At 39.0% G+C, this 17,962-nt stretch overlaps 1 protein-coding gene across 1 annotated transcript; it reads right to left on the bottom strand.

The window, feature by feature from the left end:
- Positions 1–11,734: 11,734 nt before the first annotated feature.
- On the bottom strand, positions 11,735–12,643 carry LOC116599354 (olfactory receptor 140). The gene has a single exon (XM_032359166.1). The coding sequence runs from the start codon at positions 12,641–12,643 to the stop codon at positions 11,735–11,737; it is 909 nt and encodes a 302-aa protein (XP_032215057.1).
- Positions 12,644–17,962: the final 5,319 nt, after the last annotated feature.

Raw genomic sequence — 17,962 nt, 5'->3', positions numbered from 1 at the left:
ATACATATAACCAATGACCCAGAAACACTATACCTAGATAAAAACCTAGAGAAAGATATGCAGCTCACATGGAAAGATACATCACCAAGACTCTTAAAAGAACTATTTGTAATACCATTAAACTGGTAACTTAAATATCCATAATTAACAGAATGGATAAAAAGTGTTGGTATATGTACACTCTAACAGAATGAAAACAAGTGAATGACAGATATCACAACATGAATGAATCTCACAAACACAATATGAGCCAAAGAATCCACAGTTAGTCAATGATTGCATATATGATTGCATCATTTAAAATGTAAAATAGCCAACCTAGGGATGTGTACATAAGTGGTAAATATACAAGTAATAAGAAAAGCAAACAGGTTTTATCACAAAAGTCACCTTAGTGTTGACCTTTAAGGGAAGAGAAAGACATATGAATGGAAAGATATAAGGGATCCTGGGAGGGCTATATCTTATATAAAGATATAAGGAAAGATATAAGGGAATCTTGAACTCCTTTGTGGTTTTATGGGTGTCCCACTTTATGAATCAAAGATTTTTTACTTGATTTTTTAATTGTCTGATTATGTTGTGTCTTGGGTGGATTTCTTTAAGTTCATCCAGTTTGAGATGTACTGAGCTTCCCAAACCGCTAAGTTTAAATATTTCACCAAATTTGGGAAATTTTCAGCCATTATTTTTGTAACATTTCTTTCTGAGACACATTTTTTCTCCTCCTTTTTCTGAGACTCTAATTACATAAATATTAGACATTATGGTATTGTCCCACAAGTCTCTTACACACTGTCCAGTATTTCTAAATTTTTCCTCTCTGTGGATAATTTCTACTGATAGAGCTATTGATCTGACTGGATAATTTCTGTTGATCTATCTTCAAGTTCACCTTTCTTTTTTTTTAATTCTTTTTTTTTTAATTCCTTTTTTTTATTTATTTTTTATTTATTTTCAACATAACAGTATTCATTGTTTTTGCACGACACCCAGAGCTCCATGCAATCCGTGCCCTCTCCAATAGCCACCACCTGGTTCCCCCAACCTCCCACCCCCTGCCCCTTCAAACCCTCAGATTGTTTTTCAGAGCCCATAGTCTCTCATGGTTCACCTCCCCTTCTAATTTCCCTCAACTCCCTTCTCCTCTCCATCTACCCTTGTCCTCCATGCTATTTGTTATGCTCCACAAATAAGTGAAATCATATGATAATTGACTCTCTCTGCTTGACTTATTTCACTCAGCATAATCTTTTCCAGTCCCCTCCATGTTGCTACAAAAGTTGGGTATTTATCCTTTCTGATGGAGGCTTAATACTCCATAGTATATATGGACCACATCTTCTTTATCCATTCGTCCATTGAAGGGCATCTTGGTTCTTCCCACAGTTTGGCGACCATGACTATTGCGCTATAAACATTGGGGTACAGATGGCCCTTCTTTTCACTACATCTGTATTTTTAGGGTAAATACCCAGTAGTGCAATGGCAGGGTCATAGGGAAGCTCTATTTTTAATTTCTTAAGGAATCTCCACACTGTTCTCCAAAGTGGCTGCACCAACTTGCATTCCCACCAACAGTGTAAGAGGGTTCCCCTTTCTCCCCATCCCGTCCAACACATGTTGCTTCTTGTCTTGCTAATTTAGGCCATTCTAACTGGTGTAAGGTGGTATCTCAATGTGGCTTTAATTTGAATCTCCCTGATGGCTAGTGATGATGAACATTTTTTCATGTGTCTGATAGCCATTTGTATGTCTTCATTGGAGAAGTGTCTGTTCATATCTTCTGCCCATTTGTTGACATGATTATCTGTTTTGTGTGTGTTGAGTATGAGGAGTTCTTTATAGATCCTGGGTATCAACCTTTTGTCTGTACTGTCATTTGCAAAATATTCTCCCTTTCCATGGGTTGCTTCTTTGTTTTGTTGACTGTTTCCTTTGCTGTGCAGAAGCTTTTGATTTTGATGAAGTCCCAAAAGTTCATTTTTTCTTTTGTTTCCTTTGCCTTTGGACATATCTTTTTTTTAAGATTTTATTTATTTATTTGACAGAGAGAGATCACAAGTAGGCAGAGAGACAGGCAGAGAGAGAGAGAGGAGGAGGAAGAAGCAGGCTCCCTGTCCAGCAGAGAGCCTGATGCAGAGCTCGATCCCAGAACCCTGAGATCATGACCCGAGCCAAAGGCAGAGGCTTAACCCACTGAGCCACCCAGGTGCCCCTGGAAACATATCTTGAAAGAAGTTGCTGTGGCTGATATCAAAGAGGTTACTGCCTATGTTCTCCTCTAGGATTCTGATGGATTCCTGTCTCACATTGAGGTCTTTTATCCATTTTGAGTTTATCTTTGTGTACGGTGTAAGAGAATGGTCGAGTTTCATTCTTCTACATGTAGCTGCCCAGTTTTCCCAGCACCATTTATTGAAGAGACTGTCTTTTTTCCACTGTATATTTTTTCCTGCTTTGTCGAAGATTATTTGACCATAGAGTTGAGGGTCCATATCTGGGCTCTCTACTCTGTTCCACTGGTCTATGTGTCTGTTTTTATGCCAGTACCATGCTGTCTTGGTGATCACAGCTTTGTAATAAAGCTTGAAATCAGGTAACTTGATGCTCCCCCTTTATTTTTGTTTTTCAACATTTCCTTAGTGATTCGGGGTCTCTTCTGATTCCATACAAATTTTTGGATTATTTGCTCCAGCTCTTTGAAGAATACTGGTGGAATTTTGATCGGAATGGCATTAAAAGTATAGATTGCTCTAGGCAGTATAGATATTTTAACAATGTTTATTCTTCCGTTCCAAGAGCATGGAATGGTCTTCCATCTTTTTGTGTCTTCTTCAATTTCCTTCATGAGTGTTCTGTAGTTCCTCAAGTACAGATCCTTTACCTCTTTGGTTAGGTTTATTCCCAGGTATCTTAGGGTTCTTGGTGCTATAGGAAATGGAATCGATTCTCTAATTTCCCTTTCTGTATTTTCATTGTTAGTGTATAAGAAAGCCACTGATTTCTGTATATTGACTTTGTATCCTGCCACGTTGCTGAATTGTTGTATGAGTTCTAGTAGTTTGGGGGTGGAGTCTTTTGGGTTTTCCATATAAAGAATCATGTCATCTGTGAAGAGAGAGAGTTTGACTTCTTCATTGCCAATTTGGATACCTTTTATTTCTCTTTGTTGTCCGATTGCTGCTGCTAGGACTTCTAATACTATGTTGAACAAGAGTGGTGAGAGTGGGTATCCTTGTCTTGTTCCTGTTCTCAACGGGAAGGCTGAGAGCTTTTTCCCATTGAGGATGATATTTGCTGTGGGTCTTTCATAGATAGATTGGATGAAGTTCAGGAATGTTCCCTCTATCCCTATACTTTGAAACGTTTTAATCAGGAACAGATGCTGGATTTTGTCAAATGCTTTTTCTGCATCAATTGAGAGGACCATGTGGTTCTTCTCTCTTCTCTTATAGATTTGTTCTATCACACTGATTGATTTGCGAATGTTGAACCATCCTTGTAGCCCAGGAATGAATCCCACCTGGTCATGGTGGATAATCTTTTTAATGTGCTATTGTATCCTGTTGGCTAGGATCTTGTTGAGAATCTTAGCATCCATATTCATCAGTGATATTGGTCTGAAATTCTCCTTTTTGGTAGGGTCTTTGCCTGGTTTGGGGATCAGGGTAATGCTGGCTTCATACAAAGAGTCTGGAAGTTTTCCTTCTGCTTCAGTTTTTTGAAACAGCTTCAGGAGAATAGGTGTTATTTCTTCTTTGAAAGTTAGGTAGAATTCCCCAGGGAATCTTTCAGGTTCTGGGCTCTTGTTTTTGGGGAGGTTTTTTTTTTTTTTTTAATTTTTTATTTTTTATAAACATATATTTTTATCCCCAGGGGTACAGGTCTGTGAATCACCAGGTTTACACACTTCACAGCACTCACCGAAGCACAAACCCTCCCCAATGTCCATAATCCCACCCCCTTCTCCCAAACCCCCTACCCCCAGCAACCCTCAGTTTGTTTTGTGAGATTAAGTTTGGGGAGGTTTTTGATCACTGCTTCAATCTCATTACTAGATATCACTCCATTCAGGTTGTCTATTTCTTCCTGGTTCAATTTTGGGAGTTATATTTTTCCAGGAATGCATCCATTTCATCTAGGTTGCTTAGCTTATTGGCATATAACTATTGATAATAACTTCTGATGATTGTTTCTACTTCCTTGGTGTTTGTTGTGATCTCTTCCTTTTCATTCATAATTTTATTAATTTGGGCTTTCTCTCTTTTCTTTTGGATTAGTGTGGCCAATAGTTTATCGATCTTATTGATTCTTTCATAAAACCAGCTTCTAGTTTCATTGATACATTCTACCTCATTGATAGATGATTGACTGATGATGGTTTCTACCTCATTGATCTCAGCTCTAATCTTTATTCTTTCCCTTCTTATATGTGGAGTTGGTTTGATTTTTTGTTGATTCTCCAGTTCTTTAAGGTGTGGAGACAGCTGGTGTGTTCTGGATTTTTTCCATTTTTTGAGGGAGGCTTGGATCTCTATGTATTCCCCCTTAGGACCACCTTTGCTGTATCCCATAGGTTTTGGGCCAAAGTGTCTTCATTCTCATTGGTTTCCATGAATTGCTTCAGTTCTTCTTTGATCCTCTGGTTGATTCAAGCATTCTTAAGCAAGGTGGTCTTTAGCTTCCAGGTGTTTGAGTTCCTTCTTAACTTTTCCTTGTGATTGAGCTCCAGTGTCAAAGCATTGTGATCTGAGAATATGCAGGGAATAATCTCAGTCTTTTGGTATTGGTTGAGTCCTGATTTGTGACCCAGTATGTGGTCTATTCTGGAGAAGGTTCCATGTGCACTTGAGAAGAATGAGTATTCTGTTGTTTTAGGGAGGAATGTTCTGTATATATCTATGAGATCCATCTGGTCCAATGTGTCATTCAATGTTCTTGTTTCTTTATTGATTTTCTGCTTCGATGATCTGTCTATTTCTAAGAGTGGTGTGTTAAGATCTCCTACTATTAATGTATTCATATCAATATGATTATTTATCTTGATTAACAGTTTTCTTATGTAATTGGCTTCTCCCATATTGGGGGAATAGATATTTACAACTGTTAGATCATCTTGGTGGATAGTCCCTTTAAGAATGATGTCGTGTCCTTCTATATCTCTGACTACAGTCTTTAGTTTAAAATCTAATTTATTTGATATGAGAATTGTTACCCCAGCATTCTTTTGAGACCTCTTCATATGAAAGATTCTTCTCTATCCCTTCACTTTCAGTCTGGGTGTATCTTCAGGTTCAAAATGGGTCTCTTGTAGACAACATATGAATGGGTCCTGTCGTTTTATCCAATCTGCAACCGTGTGTCATTTTATGGGTGCATTTAGGCCATTCACGTTGAGAGTGAGTATTGATAGATACTTTTTTATTGACATCATCTTACCTTTGCAGTCTTTCTTTCTGTACATTGTCTCTGTATTTCTGTTCAATGCTATTTTTAGGAGTTTTACTCTTTTATGGAACCCCCTTAATATTTCCTGCAGTATTGGCTTGGTGGTTGCATAGTCTTTTAAGCCTTGCTGGTCTTGGAAACTCTTTATCCCTCCATCCATTTTGAATGTCAGTCTTGCTGGATAAAGTATTCTTGGCTGCATGTTCTTCTCATTTAGTGCCCTGAATATATCTTGCCAGCCCTTTCTGGCTTGCCAGGTCTCTGTGGACAGGTCTGACATTATTCTGATGGGCTTTCCTCTGTACGTAAGGAGCTCTTTGTCCTAGCAGCTTTCAAGAGATTATATCTACAATTATGATTCCTCAATTTGACTATCAGGTGCCTTGATGTTTTTCTGGAATCTATAATCTTGGTTGGAGACCGTTCGACCTCTAGTACATGAACACTGGTTCCATTCGTGAGATTGGGAAAATTTTCATGAAGAACTTGTTCCACTATATCTTCTAGGCTTCTTTCTTTCTCCTCCCCTCCAGGGATTCCAATAATTTGATTTGGAATGTTTCATGGCATCATTTATTTCCCTGATTCTGTTTTTGTGGCTTCTAAGTTGTTCATTCCAGGCTTCCTCCTGATCCTTTCTTTCTATCTGTTTGTCCTCCAGATCACTGATTCTATCTTCTGTCTCAGTTACCCTAGCTTTGAGACAATTTAGATTAGATTGGAACTCATTGAGAGCTTTGTGAACATCATCCCTGGTAGCTTTCAGCTCTGCCCTAACGCTGTGAACATCATTTCTGGTTTCTTTCAGTTCAGCCCTAATCAATTCCATTTTGGTTATCTATGGCTTTCTCCAACCTAGCTATTGCCTGGATAATTGTTAGCCTGAATTCCCTTTCCAACATATTGTCTATGTCGATAGCCTTTAGCTCTGTTGCAGAAGGTCCAGCCTCTGTATTTTTCTTCTGTTGGGCATTCCTCCTCCTAGTCATTTTTGTGAGAGATGACTGAACAAATGTAGCTGGATATATCAACTGTGGTGCAGTCAAGGTGCACCCTGGAACGCTTCTGCGTAATCAGGATTCCCCACCCAAACGAGAGTAAAAAAAAAAAAAAAAAAGACAAAGAAAAAGAGAGAGAGAGACAGGGAAAAAAAGGGAAGATGAAAGAGAAGGCTCAGCCCAAATGGGCCCCAAGGTAAGATTTATGAAGTATACAAACAAAAACAGACAAACAAAAAGATTGTTAAAAGTTTATGACAAGAGAAAAAATATATACATATATAAAAGCAACAAAAGGAAGATCCTCATCAAAAATAACCCCAAGTATGATTTATATACTACCAGGACAAACACAAATATACAGAAACAGTGGCAGAAGAAAAATATGGGAGAGTGGTTATAAATTCTCAGTGTGGGTGTGGAAGGTTATTTTGACTCTTCCTGGATGTATCTTGATATCTTTGTTAAAGAACTCAACTTTCCTAAGATAAAGGAGGATTAAAAATTGGTTTACCTATGGGGTAGCATTATTGAGGAAAGGGGGTTACCTTGAAGTTTAACTCTATATGAATATTAGAAAATAAAATAAAAACGAATAAACTAGACTAACCTAAACTAAAATTTTTTTAAAAAGAAATTTAAAAAATAGAAATGCAAAAGAAAAACACAGGTGTATATATCAAAAAGTTCAGGTTAGAAGGTTATTATGGAATTTGATGTACTGGACATCTCGCTGTGATGGTAAATAGGTTAAAAAATTATTTATATAAAAAAATGAGCCAGAATACTAGGAACGAATTAAAAATAAAAATTGTCCTATGAAGTAGTGGTGGTTTTTCTCTTGTCATCCTTTTTTTTTTTTTTCTTCCCTGGTTGGTTTTCTGGGGGAGGGGCCTGGCACGTGGGTTTTCAGTCAATGATGTTCCCTGAGTTAAGTCCTTCCACCCCCCTCAAGAGTGTGGTCTCTGAAGAAACCAGTTTTTTCAGGCTTTTGTTTTCTGGAGGTTTTTGTTTGTTCACTTTTTTTTTTTCTCTTGCCTTGACCACTTTTGATGGTTTTTGTAGGTTTAGAGGAAAGCAAACTGCACCCTGACCCCCCTCTCAGAGAGAAGCCTCAGTCTGCTCTCCTGTGGGTGCTGCAGAGCCCAAATAAAATCCCCCTTGGCCACTGGCAGAGCAGGTTCTGAGTCGCGGTCCCTGGGGACACAGGATCTTTTGCTTGTACCCAAAACCATGGCAGCGGTGGTTGTCTGGGCAGCTCCAGACCGCCAGAGAGGTTCCAAGCAGTGATCGCACACTGAGATTTTCCCGAGGGCCGGGGCTGTGAGTGCCTGGTCTTTCAGGGTCTGAGAGTGCTGGGCTTGCATGCACCTCTCTCAGGGGAGGGTGAGGGTCGTGCACACGTCTCAGGCTCTGGTGGAATGGCGCTGGCCTAAGAACTCCAGGCTGGGCCTTCCTGCATCTCTCTCAGGGGAGGGTGAGGGGCAAGCGCATCTCGGGCTCTGTAGCACAACTCAGTGTTCTGCCCTCTGGTGAGGCTCCCAGCCCCTCACAGGAGCCAGACCCCACGTGTTGGGTGTGCTGGCGGCTCAGGGACCAAGACCTGGTTTCTCCGCTGCACTCTCTGGCTCAGTGTCAGGGGAGGCTGTCCTGGGTCCCGGAACTTAAGCCCCTCTCCCTAGCTGCCCAGATTCCCACAATTCTCCCCCCCCCCCCCGCGCCCATGATCCTTTGCTCTCTTTGAGTGCTTTCAACCAGTCTCCAAGTTAATGCTGGTCCCCAGATGCTGGGTACTCTCATATTGGGGTATTACTTTTCAATCGTTCGCCACTGGTGGCTCACTCCCCTTTTGTTTATCTTCCGATATCAATCCAATGTTCCCACTCTGCTTTACCTGCCCACTAGCATCTTCTGCCCCTGTAGAGACCCAGACGTGTATAATTCTGATCTCAGGCTGATTTCATGGGTGATCAGAGTTCTTTGGAAGGTAATCAGCTCACTTTAGGGTACAGGTTGAAAGGGCGCCTCCTCCTACTTCCCTGCCATCTTCTCTCCCCCTCATCTTTCTTTTATATTCTTACTATACCACTGAGCCCAGCCAGTGAATTCTTAATTTTGGCCATTGAAACTTTCAGTTCTCAATTTTTATTTCATTCTTTTTTATAATCTCTATTGCTTTGCTGACACTTTCTACCTTTCCATTTGTTTCAAATACATTCCCCCTTACTATGAGATCATGATTATAATGATGCTTTAAAGTCTTTGTCTGAAAATTCCACCATCTTTGTCATTGAGTCTGCTGGGTTTTTTTGTTGTTGTTGTTGTTGTTGTTGTTGTTTTCCACTTGCAGGTTGAGATTTCCTCCTTGGCTGTATGTTTAGTATTGTCGGATTGTATCTTGGATATTTTGAATATTATGTAATGATACCTGATCTTTTTAAAATTGAGAATGTTGAACTTTTAATTTTAGCAGGCAATTAATCTTGCTAGTTTCAGGTTGCAGTTTCCAGCCCATCTTCTGTGGGCTGTGATCCCAAAGTCAGTTCTGTTAGCAAATCTTCCAGAGTGTTCTTCTGCTCTTTCTCAAAGGTAGGCCACCCTGTGTCCAGTCTGGAACTTGAGCAGTGGTCTATACTATAATGCCATTCTCAAAGACCTTGGAATACTATTTGAGTTCAGATTCACACATTTCACTGCTCTGAGACAGAGAGGCAAAAATCTTAAGAAAGACACTCTGAGTTGGGTGTTCTGGAATGGGACACTGCCCCACTCTCATTGGGTGAGGGATAAAATAACTAATAAAAGTTCCTAAAACATGACTTGCCAGAGCCTTCTTATTTTAAATCACCTCCAGGAGCCTAAAAGAATTGTAGTCACTGTCAGGATAGCTTTGAGAGCTGAAATAAAATACTTTAACACAATATACTGAGAGAATCATACAGTTTTTCTCCTTTGGCCTATTAAAAGGAAAATCCATTATGTTAATGAGCTTTCTAATTCTAATTCCCAGGGACTAGGTCTTTTTTTGAAGATAAGATTTGAGTGTGATTCTATTCAGTATGATGCCTGTAGAATCTAGAACGTCATCTGGGATGCTGTTTGTTATCAAAGAACCAGCTTGAGTTTATTTATGAGTTCCAGTAAATTCTGTTCATAATGTCTCTTTGTTGTTTGGGGGAAATCATGTATGTTTATTGTACATTAAAAACAAACACCTAAAAATACATGGGTAAAAGTTCAAACTAAAATAGAATCAAACCACAAAATTAAGTACCGTTGCCATTTTGATAAACCTACTTCAAAATACACATCCCTATCCAGACCTACACAGGCAGATTACAAGGTACAAAATTTTACATCACCAGGCCATGTGTTGTTTCATAACCTGGCTTTTAAGTTCTATCTTAAGTTGTAAACTCTATGAAAACAAATATAGACAAATGCCACCAGTTTAAACCAATGAACATAATCTGTGTACCATGGAACATAAGATTGTGGGGGAACGTGTTGCTACTGGCATTAGATATGAAACAGTGAAATTAAGAGCTATGGAAACCAGGAAAAATACTTAAAAATATTGCACAGGAAATGTTATCCCATCTAGTGAGTTGTGGTTTGTTTTTTTTTTTTTTTACTTTTGTCTATAGTCTTCTTCCTGCCAAAGAAACTTTTACAAAATTCTTTTCACTGTATTATCAATAAAATATAGCCCTCAAGCAGAATACCTGGGACAGTGACCAGAGAATTCAAGTTACAATAAGACATACAAATGGAAAGCAAAGCCTTTCCACAGTAACGAGTGACCAGGAGCAAGCATTTTACCAAGTGAATTAGAGAGAATCACAGCCTCCTGGATGTTATACTGAATAGTGACTCTGGACTTGAAATAAATCTGGGCAAAGATTACAATAAGATTGATAACAGGAAGTTTACAAGCAGGAAACACAAAATAATACATTCAGAGGAAGATCTGTAGAGAGTAAAGCACTATGCATTTTGGCAAGATCGTAATTTAAGGCAGACAGAAAGATCTGGATTTAAATTCCAGCTCAAACTTGGCTAAGTAAATCAACCTCTGTGAATACATTTTCTTCATTTTTAAAAAGAAAATTATGTCAACTTCTTATGAGGACAATATGAGACCCCATTTGTAAACTGATGTACCAAGTCAATGTTCAACAGTTTCTGTGTATGTGTATGTGTGTGGTCACATGGACATAATGTTTAGACTTTAATTGCAGAATTTCACAACATATGATAGTTATGTTAACTTTAGTATAAACCTATTCTGTGCACTTTCATGATTTGAGTTCAGCAATCCCTAATTTTATTTGCTGTATTCTCAGAGTCCCAAGCTGTAGATTCTTTCCAATATTACTGTTCCAAAACCAACTTGTCCCTCCACAGACAGTGACAATGCCCAAAAAGCCTCTTCATTTGTTCTTCCCTAGGGTCAAGGGAACAAAGAGGGATGCCTGCAAGAAAGGACATTCAACTGTTGGTATCCAGGTTGCATCTTCAAAACTGTTCATGGCAGGAAAGCCTTGGATCAACATCTAAGAATCCACATGGAAGATGAAGAGGAAGTGTAGATTATGCTGTGAGGACAATGTCCATCTCAGGGCAACCCGAGACCGCTGAGTCCCTCCCAATGTTCCCCAGACCCAGTCACTCTCTGCACCTTGTGCTCTTCTGTCCAAGACCCAGCCGGAGTAGCAGTCTCTGTCTGAAACATGCCAGTAAAGGTAGTCTTGACTTTTCTCTGCTGTGGATTCCTGGCAATTTTGTGAAGCTGATGGACTCTTCCCAGAATGTTTTTAAGTGTAATAAGATCACATTAAACTATATTTCAGTAAAATCTTGAAAAAAAATTGTAGACAGAATCAGGTATAAGTGAACCATCAGTGACTACTCTGATCAATATTCTGATGTGCAGAGTTGGAGGACCAGATTAGTAACATTTCAATAAGGGGATTCTATTCATCATTAGTACCCCAGGCTAATGAAGGATCCATCTCAGACAAAGGTGAGGGAGAAAGAGATGGTGCTTTTATGTCCTGCAATTTAGTGTAAACTGTTAAGAAGAAATTTAAGTTGCATATAATAATTTGTCTGGTCAGAAACATAGGATATGAACAGATTAGACATAATTTTAAACATTCAAATCAGTTTTATCCTGAAAATTTTTATAGTCCCTCAGCTCTCATCATGAGAACATGAATTCTTATTGAGAATGACTGGTTATTTCTTTCCCTGCTGTACCTGTATCCTCTATCCACAACTGCTCATTTTTTCCATAGATTTTTCATGGCATTTTTTACCTCTGCATTTCTCAGTGTATAAATCAGGGGGTTGAACATGGGTGTCAAAATACAATAAAACACAGCCACTATTTTGTCTATGGACAAAGTAGACGATGGCCGCATATAAATAAATATGCAAGGCACAAAGAACAGGGCAACAACAGTGAAGTGGGCCCCACAGGTAGACAGGGCTTTGCGTCTCCCCTCTGCACCATGGCACCTCAAGGAATGCAGGATGACAATGTAGGAAACAGCCAGCATGAGGAAGTTCAACAGGCAGATCACACCACTGTTGGCGACCACCAGCACACCGATGACATAAGTGTCCGTACAGGCGAGTTCTAGCAATGGATACAAGTCACAGACAAAGTGATCGATCACGTTAGGGCCACAGAAGGGCAGCTGAAGGACCAAGAAGAGCTGAACCAGTGAATGCAGGAAGCCTCCCAGCCAAGCCACGCCCACCAGTAGGGCACAAAGATGCCTGGTCATGATGGTCATGTAGTGCAGGGGTTTGCAGATGGCTACATAGCGGTCATAGGCCATGACTGTGAGCAGGATGATTTCAGTTCCTCCCAGTAAATGGGCAACAAAGAATTGAGCCAGGCAGCCCTCAAAAGAGATGGCTCTCCCCTCATACAAGGAGTCAGCAATGAGTTTTGGGGTCATACATGAGGAATAACAAGTATCAATAAAAGACAAGCATGAGAGAAAAAAGTACATAGGGGAGCCCAAGGTGGGACTAATGATAATGGTGGTCATGATAAGTAGGTTGCCTCCAACAGAGACAAGGTAGACGATCAAAAAGAATACAAATAAAACTCTCTGCACCACAGAGTTTTGTGAGAGTCCCAGCATGAAAAATTCCGTGATGTTTCGTGGACTATCCATGAATCCTGAGCTATAGCAAGGACTTGGGTGAAGAGAGATTCACCAAGAATAATTTGTTACTACCTCTTTCAAGAAATTTCAGAAAGTTGGGGGAAATCAGTGTTTGTGGAATAGCATTATCCTAAATCCTGAGTCTCAAAGCAGGAACCTACTAATAATACAAATCATTTTCTGCATTTCTAATTAATAATTTTGACTAAGTACAAAGTTAAGTAGCAGAAAAAATAAACAACTCCTAAAATATTACATCTCTTGCATTTTAACCAATGGGAATGAATTCTATTTTCTGACTGAAAATATCTTCAGGGGGTTTTTGGTAACAAAAACTGTAATTTATATAAATTTTAGTTTATTAAAAATAACCACTTATGGGAAAATAATTTCCCTAAATATTTTTTGTAGTTGGCTTTTTTAGAGTCAAATTTTCAATTCCCAGTTGCACTTTGCAATGCACACAGGCATCTCCTCAAAAACTGACTTCCTCATCTCAACCCCAACTCAACTTGCCCCCGTTCTGTATTTCCTCCAACACCCACCACAAACATGGGAGTAAGTCATTCTTGACTTCTCCCTTTACTAATCCATCTCATAATTTCAAAATTCATCAACACACCTTGTCAAATCTTGTTCCTTAACTTTCATCCATGCATCCATCCATTTTTTCCAGAACATTCTGCACACCTACAATACCCCAATCATAGTTCTCAGCACTAGACTTAGATCAATTAGCAAAATAATCTGATGGCTGCTCCAATAACACCATAGCTGTTCTCTCCTGCCTCATATCTCACCCAGACACCTGTTCAATCAGCCACACTACAGGCAGTAATATGTGTAAAATTCAATCTTTCAATCATGTCATCATCCAGCTTAAAATCCTCCAAAAACTCCTCTTTAGCTTCAAGATAAAATCTAAGCATTTTAATTTCATTACAAGTCCCTGGAATTTAATCACCTACCTGTGTTATCCATCCTTGTCCAATACCATATACTTTAGCCATACTCAACTATCCTAAATTCCGTGATCAAGTCACACTCACTAACACTTCATTGCCATTCACATGCTATTTTCCCAATCTTTCCCAATTCTACTGGCTTACTCCCATACATCCTCCAAAACTAGGCTCAGATATCATCTCTACAAGAAAGATGGTCTCTTCCCCAACCCAAAGCTAGATTATAAGGACTTGCACTGTATTCCTACAGCACCCAGATCACATCTCTATCCTAGCTCTTTGTACACACTCTTTGCACACACACTATGTTGCACTGGTCTCCCTCTATCTTCTCACCCTATTCTTAAAGTATTTTGAAAGAGGATTTTTTGTGTTTAATATCCATATCGCCAGACCTAAAACAGTGGTCAATGACTATTTGCTAAACGAATTTTTTTAAAAAGGAAACTTACAATACCTGGATCTAAAGAAGTTGATCAGTTCTTAGCAGAATTAATTACTTTCTAACATAGTACACTGATAGAACCAATAGTATTCTTAACAAGTCGTCTGGTCTGTCCTTCTGCATCATCTGGTCCTCTTTCCCCTGCTTTGAATGATGCATATGTTTAATGCCTGGATAGGACTAAAGAAAGTTCCTGCAGGGAGAAAAAAAAATATTTCAAAATCTTTTCTCTCATTTGGAAAACTCCCACAATCCTAAGTGAATGGGTTCAAAAAACAAATAAGGGCTCTCATCCATTTATGGACTATAGGAGACCTCTTGAAACATCACTTTCATTTTCTTTTCTAAAAAGTCACTAAGGTTAGTTTTTTGGTATGATAAGCTGGTGTAAATATCTTTGGCTTTCAAGTGCTAACATTTTGATCTAGAGATGTTAAATAGCTGACCCAAGTCAGAGAAGTTAGGTTGTGGGAGACTAAACACAGTTCCCATATCTCCTGACTCACCAGTTTGTCCCTCTCTACTACAACATTACACACTTCAGAACCCAGATTGCTCAGTCACAGAGTGGACAAAAGGAGCACAAGGAAAGACAAAGCTGCTAGCCCTGGTTTTTGCTAAGGCTGTGTATCAGCAGATCCTCTTAGGAAAAGGGAGGGAAGTAATTACAAAGACAACTCATGCTGAGTAGACAGAATTTAGAAAATGTTTAAAGAGAAAAAAATTACTCAGTACCAGCATCCAAAAAAAAAAAAAAATCTTGCCAACTTTCTAATATATTTTACTTCAATTCTTTCTCCTATCTACAGATTTTTGTTCACTTTTCATTGAAACTTTTGAAATCACACCATATGTTTAATATATTATCCTGATGAATATAAACATTTCCCATATTATTATAAGGCATTGTTTTAATGATTGCCCATTATTCTGTCAAGTAAATGTACATAATAATAGTCTTTTTTTTTTTCCTAATACTACAAAAAAACCTCATCGTGCATTAAGTTATCTCTGGGTCCCTAGGATAATTTCTCAGATTTATAGACTAAACAGAGGAATATAGATATTATAAAGACTTTTGATATCTCTCACCAAAAAAGGCAGTCCCCAATTTATATAACTGACACCAAAATATAGATTACTTCTTTCACCCCAGCTAATAATGGATATCAGGATTTATTTTTTGTTAAACTTCTTCTCACTTTTTAAAATCTGAATTTGTTTGACCACTGGAATGTTGAACAACTTCCTATGTTTTACTATCAAATATATTTTTCCCTTTCAGAAATTGTTAAAGCTACAATGAGTAACTTAGAGGGAAATGAGAAATAACTAATAGATGATCAAGGTTTCTAAATCTCAGCCCCTTAGATGCCAGGTCTTGAGTGTTCTGTCAATGCAGTTGTTGAAACTGGTAGAGAAAAGTTTAAGTCTGTTTAATTGGGTCTCTTTGAATGTGTAACTCTGTGCTTTATTATGCACCATACTGTTTCATCATTACAATGAGTTAGAAAAGTGGGTTTTATTTTCTCCTTTGCAGATGATAAAATTAAATGTCAATAATTTTCTTCTCCTACATACTATCACAGGGCTATAAGTGGTAGAACAGAATTTGACCACAGCTCCCTCTGATGTCAAACCCACACGGTATTCACCATGCCATTACCTGACGGAGAGTTTCTAGCTTCTTTCTCTCCCAAGCAGTACAACAGGAGTCAGAAGTCTGGGTTCTAGTGCTGACTCTTCTCTGAGGTAACTGTGAGGCTTACGAAAATCCCCTCATCTTCCTGAGCCATAGTATTCCTCCCTGTCAATTGAGGAGAGCTGGTGGTGTGGCCTAGTGCTATCAGCAGTAACTGGCTGAGCCCATTCGTCAACACAACTTCTTCCTTGCATTCATGAGCAGCTGCACTCACTTTACAACCTCCCCATTATCTCAGAGACTTCCTAATGGTGTGACCTTGAGCAGGTTTTTAACTTCTCTGTGCTTCATTTCCTCTTCCTTGTGCTATCCAGAGGAATAAAATCTGTTTTCACTTTTTCTCCTGTTATCCCCACAGAAATGACCCTCAGGGATCTCTCTAGTCCAGATGACTCCTTTAAGGCCCTGGCCACCAACCCACTGATTCTGGCCTGTGCATTTCCAAGATTAGTTATCTCAGCTGTTACAAAGAATTCTAAACATTCTGCATTCACCTTGAAAGATGAGCTACTATCACATGAGCAGAATTTCACATTCAAATTATTTGTGAGTCATATAAATTCAGAGTTAATCCCCATGCCCCTGGATTCACAGTAAGTTTAAATATATGCCCACTCATTCATTCAAACAACAGATACTATGGGCTGGTGGCTGACGAAGCAGAAACTGAAGTCAGCTTGGTCCCCATTTCACAAGTGTAGGGTATTCTGACTGTGATAGAATAAGAATTGGATGAGCATGAAGAAGAGTCCTACCCCAAATTGGATGTGATTTAGGATGTAAACTACCCTTAACTTTTACAAATGCTAACCTCAGTTCCCCCAGCACCACCTACTGTCTGTCTCACACTACATAGATAAACTTAAGGTTCACCTGGGTCTCTTGCTGCCTCCACCTCATGGGCTCTGGTTGGTAGCACTCAGGCCTCCCCACCATCTGTCCCATCCTACCCCACCACTGGTCTCCCTCTGCTGCAGCACTTTCCCCACCCTATCCGAGCCCTGCTGACCTTAGATCCCCTTTATTTCAAGTTCTACCGTGCCCTTCTTACTATCTAAGCTCCAAGTCTGATATCCAAATTGTGGATCAGGCTTATAAATTTCAATGCACTGACCAGTATTGATGCTTCCAGTCCTCAGCCATAATTGTGAGATTCATAAGCAGAGAAAGTCAAATGAATCACAAGAATTGCTTTTACAGAATGCTGCAGAATCTCAGAAGATGGTGCTGGGCGACTGCCAGGTAAATCCAATGATCCTCATGGAGAAACATGGCTGAGAATATATTTCTGATTAAAAAGAAGCTTAGTCTTTTTAGGAAAGAGCTTGAGAACACTCTTTATTATCTGTCTGCTTAGATCCTTACGAAATAAAAAAGGCTGGCACAGGACGTGAAGAAATCATGTGAAAGAAGTTTATCTCAATTCCAAATGGGTGGAGGACTCACTATATGAGACTGGGACATTCCAAGTCTGAGTCTGATGGCATGTTCTTAACACTACTGGATCCTGAGAGTTTAAAATAGCCATCAAATCATGGAGGTCTCAGTAGCTCCAATCAGCCAATTTGAGCCTCAGTTTCCTCATTTGTAAAATAATGATGTCAATACTCTACTTGACTCTGAAGGATGCTGCTAAGATCAGAAAGAAAATAAGTGAATAGATTGTGGACACTTTTAAAGTTCTAAGAAAAAGTAAGTTGTTGATTATTATTAGTATTATTATTATTTGTGTTTTCTTTTCTCGATTCAAACCCTAATACCAAGTAAAAGATAGGATTTTGGTAACTTTAATCAAAATTCAGAAAAGAGAAAGATAAAATCGGGATCATTACCAAGAATCAAATGGGTTACTCCATTGTCTTTTTGCATGAAAAAATAGAAAATTTGAATTTAACAGAAAAAATATCAACACTGAGAGAAAACTTACTTGTACAGCCAAGTTGAAATACTTAAATAATGTACAATTTATTCTTTTACTTAGACATTTTCTCTAGAAAAAGGACTGAAAATTTCTGAAATACCAGTTGAAATTTCACCTTCTACCTATAAGAAGAGATCGTAACATGCCACATTTTGCAACAACCATAGGACTGAACTCACCTACAGTTGATCCTAAGTCTCTGTTGGCTCTCTGGGGTCAGAGCAGGGGGAGTATGACAGGGAAAGATGGCTGCTCCATCACCTAAATCACCCCAGCTCTAATGCCCTAATGTCAG

The sequence above is a fragment of the Mustela erminea genome, chromosome 9, assembly GCF_009829155.1.
Source record: "Mustela erminea isolate mMusErm1 chromosome 9, mMusErm1.Pri, whole genome shotgun sequence".
Taxonomy (NCBI): domain Eukaryota; kingdom Metazoa; phylum Chordata; class Mammalia; order Carnivora; family Mustelidae; genus Mustela; species Mustela erminea.
Note: the sequence above shows the minus strand (reverse complement) of the source record. Positions and strands in the feature narration are given on the sequence as shown.

Bases quoted from the DNA above. Each gene is read 5' to 3' on its own strand.
- LOC116599354 (XM_032359166.1), bottom strand. From the start codon at position 12,643: ATGGATAGTCCACGAAACATCACGGAATTTTTCATGCTGGGACTCTCA.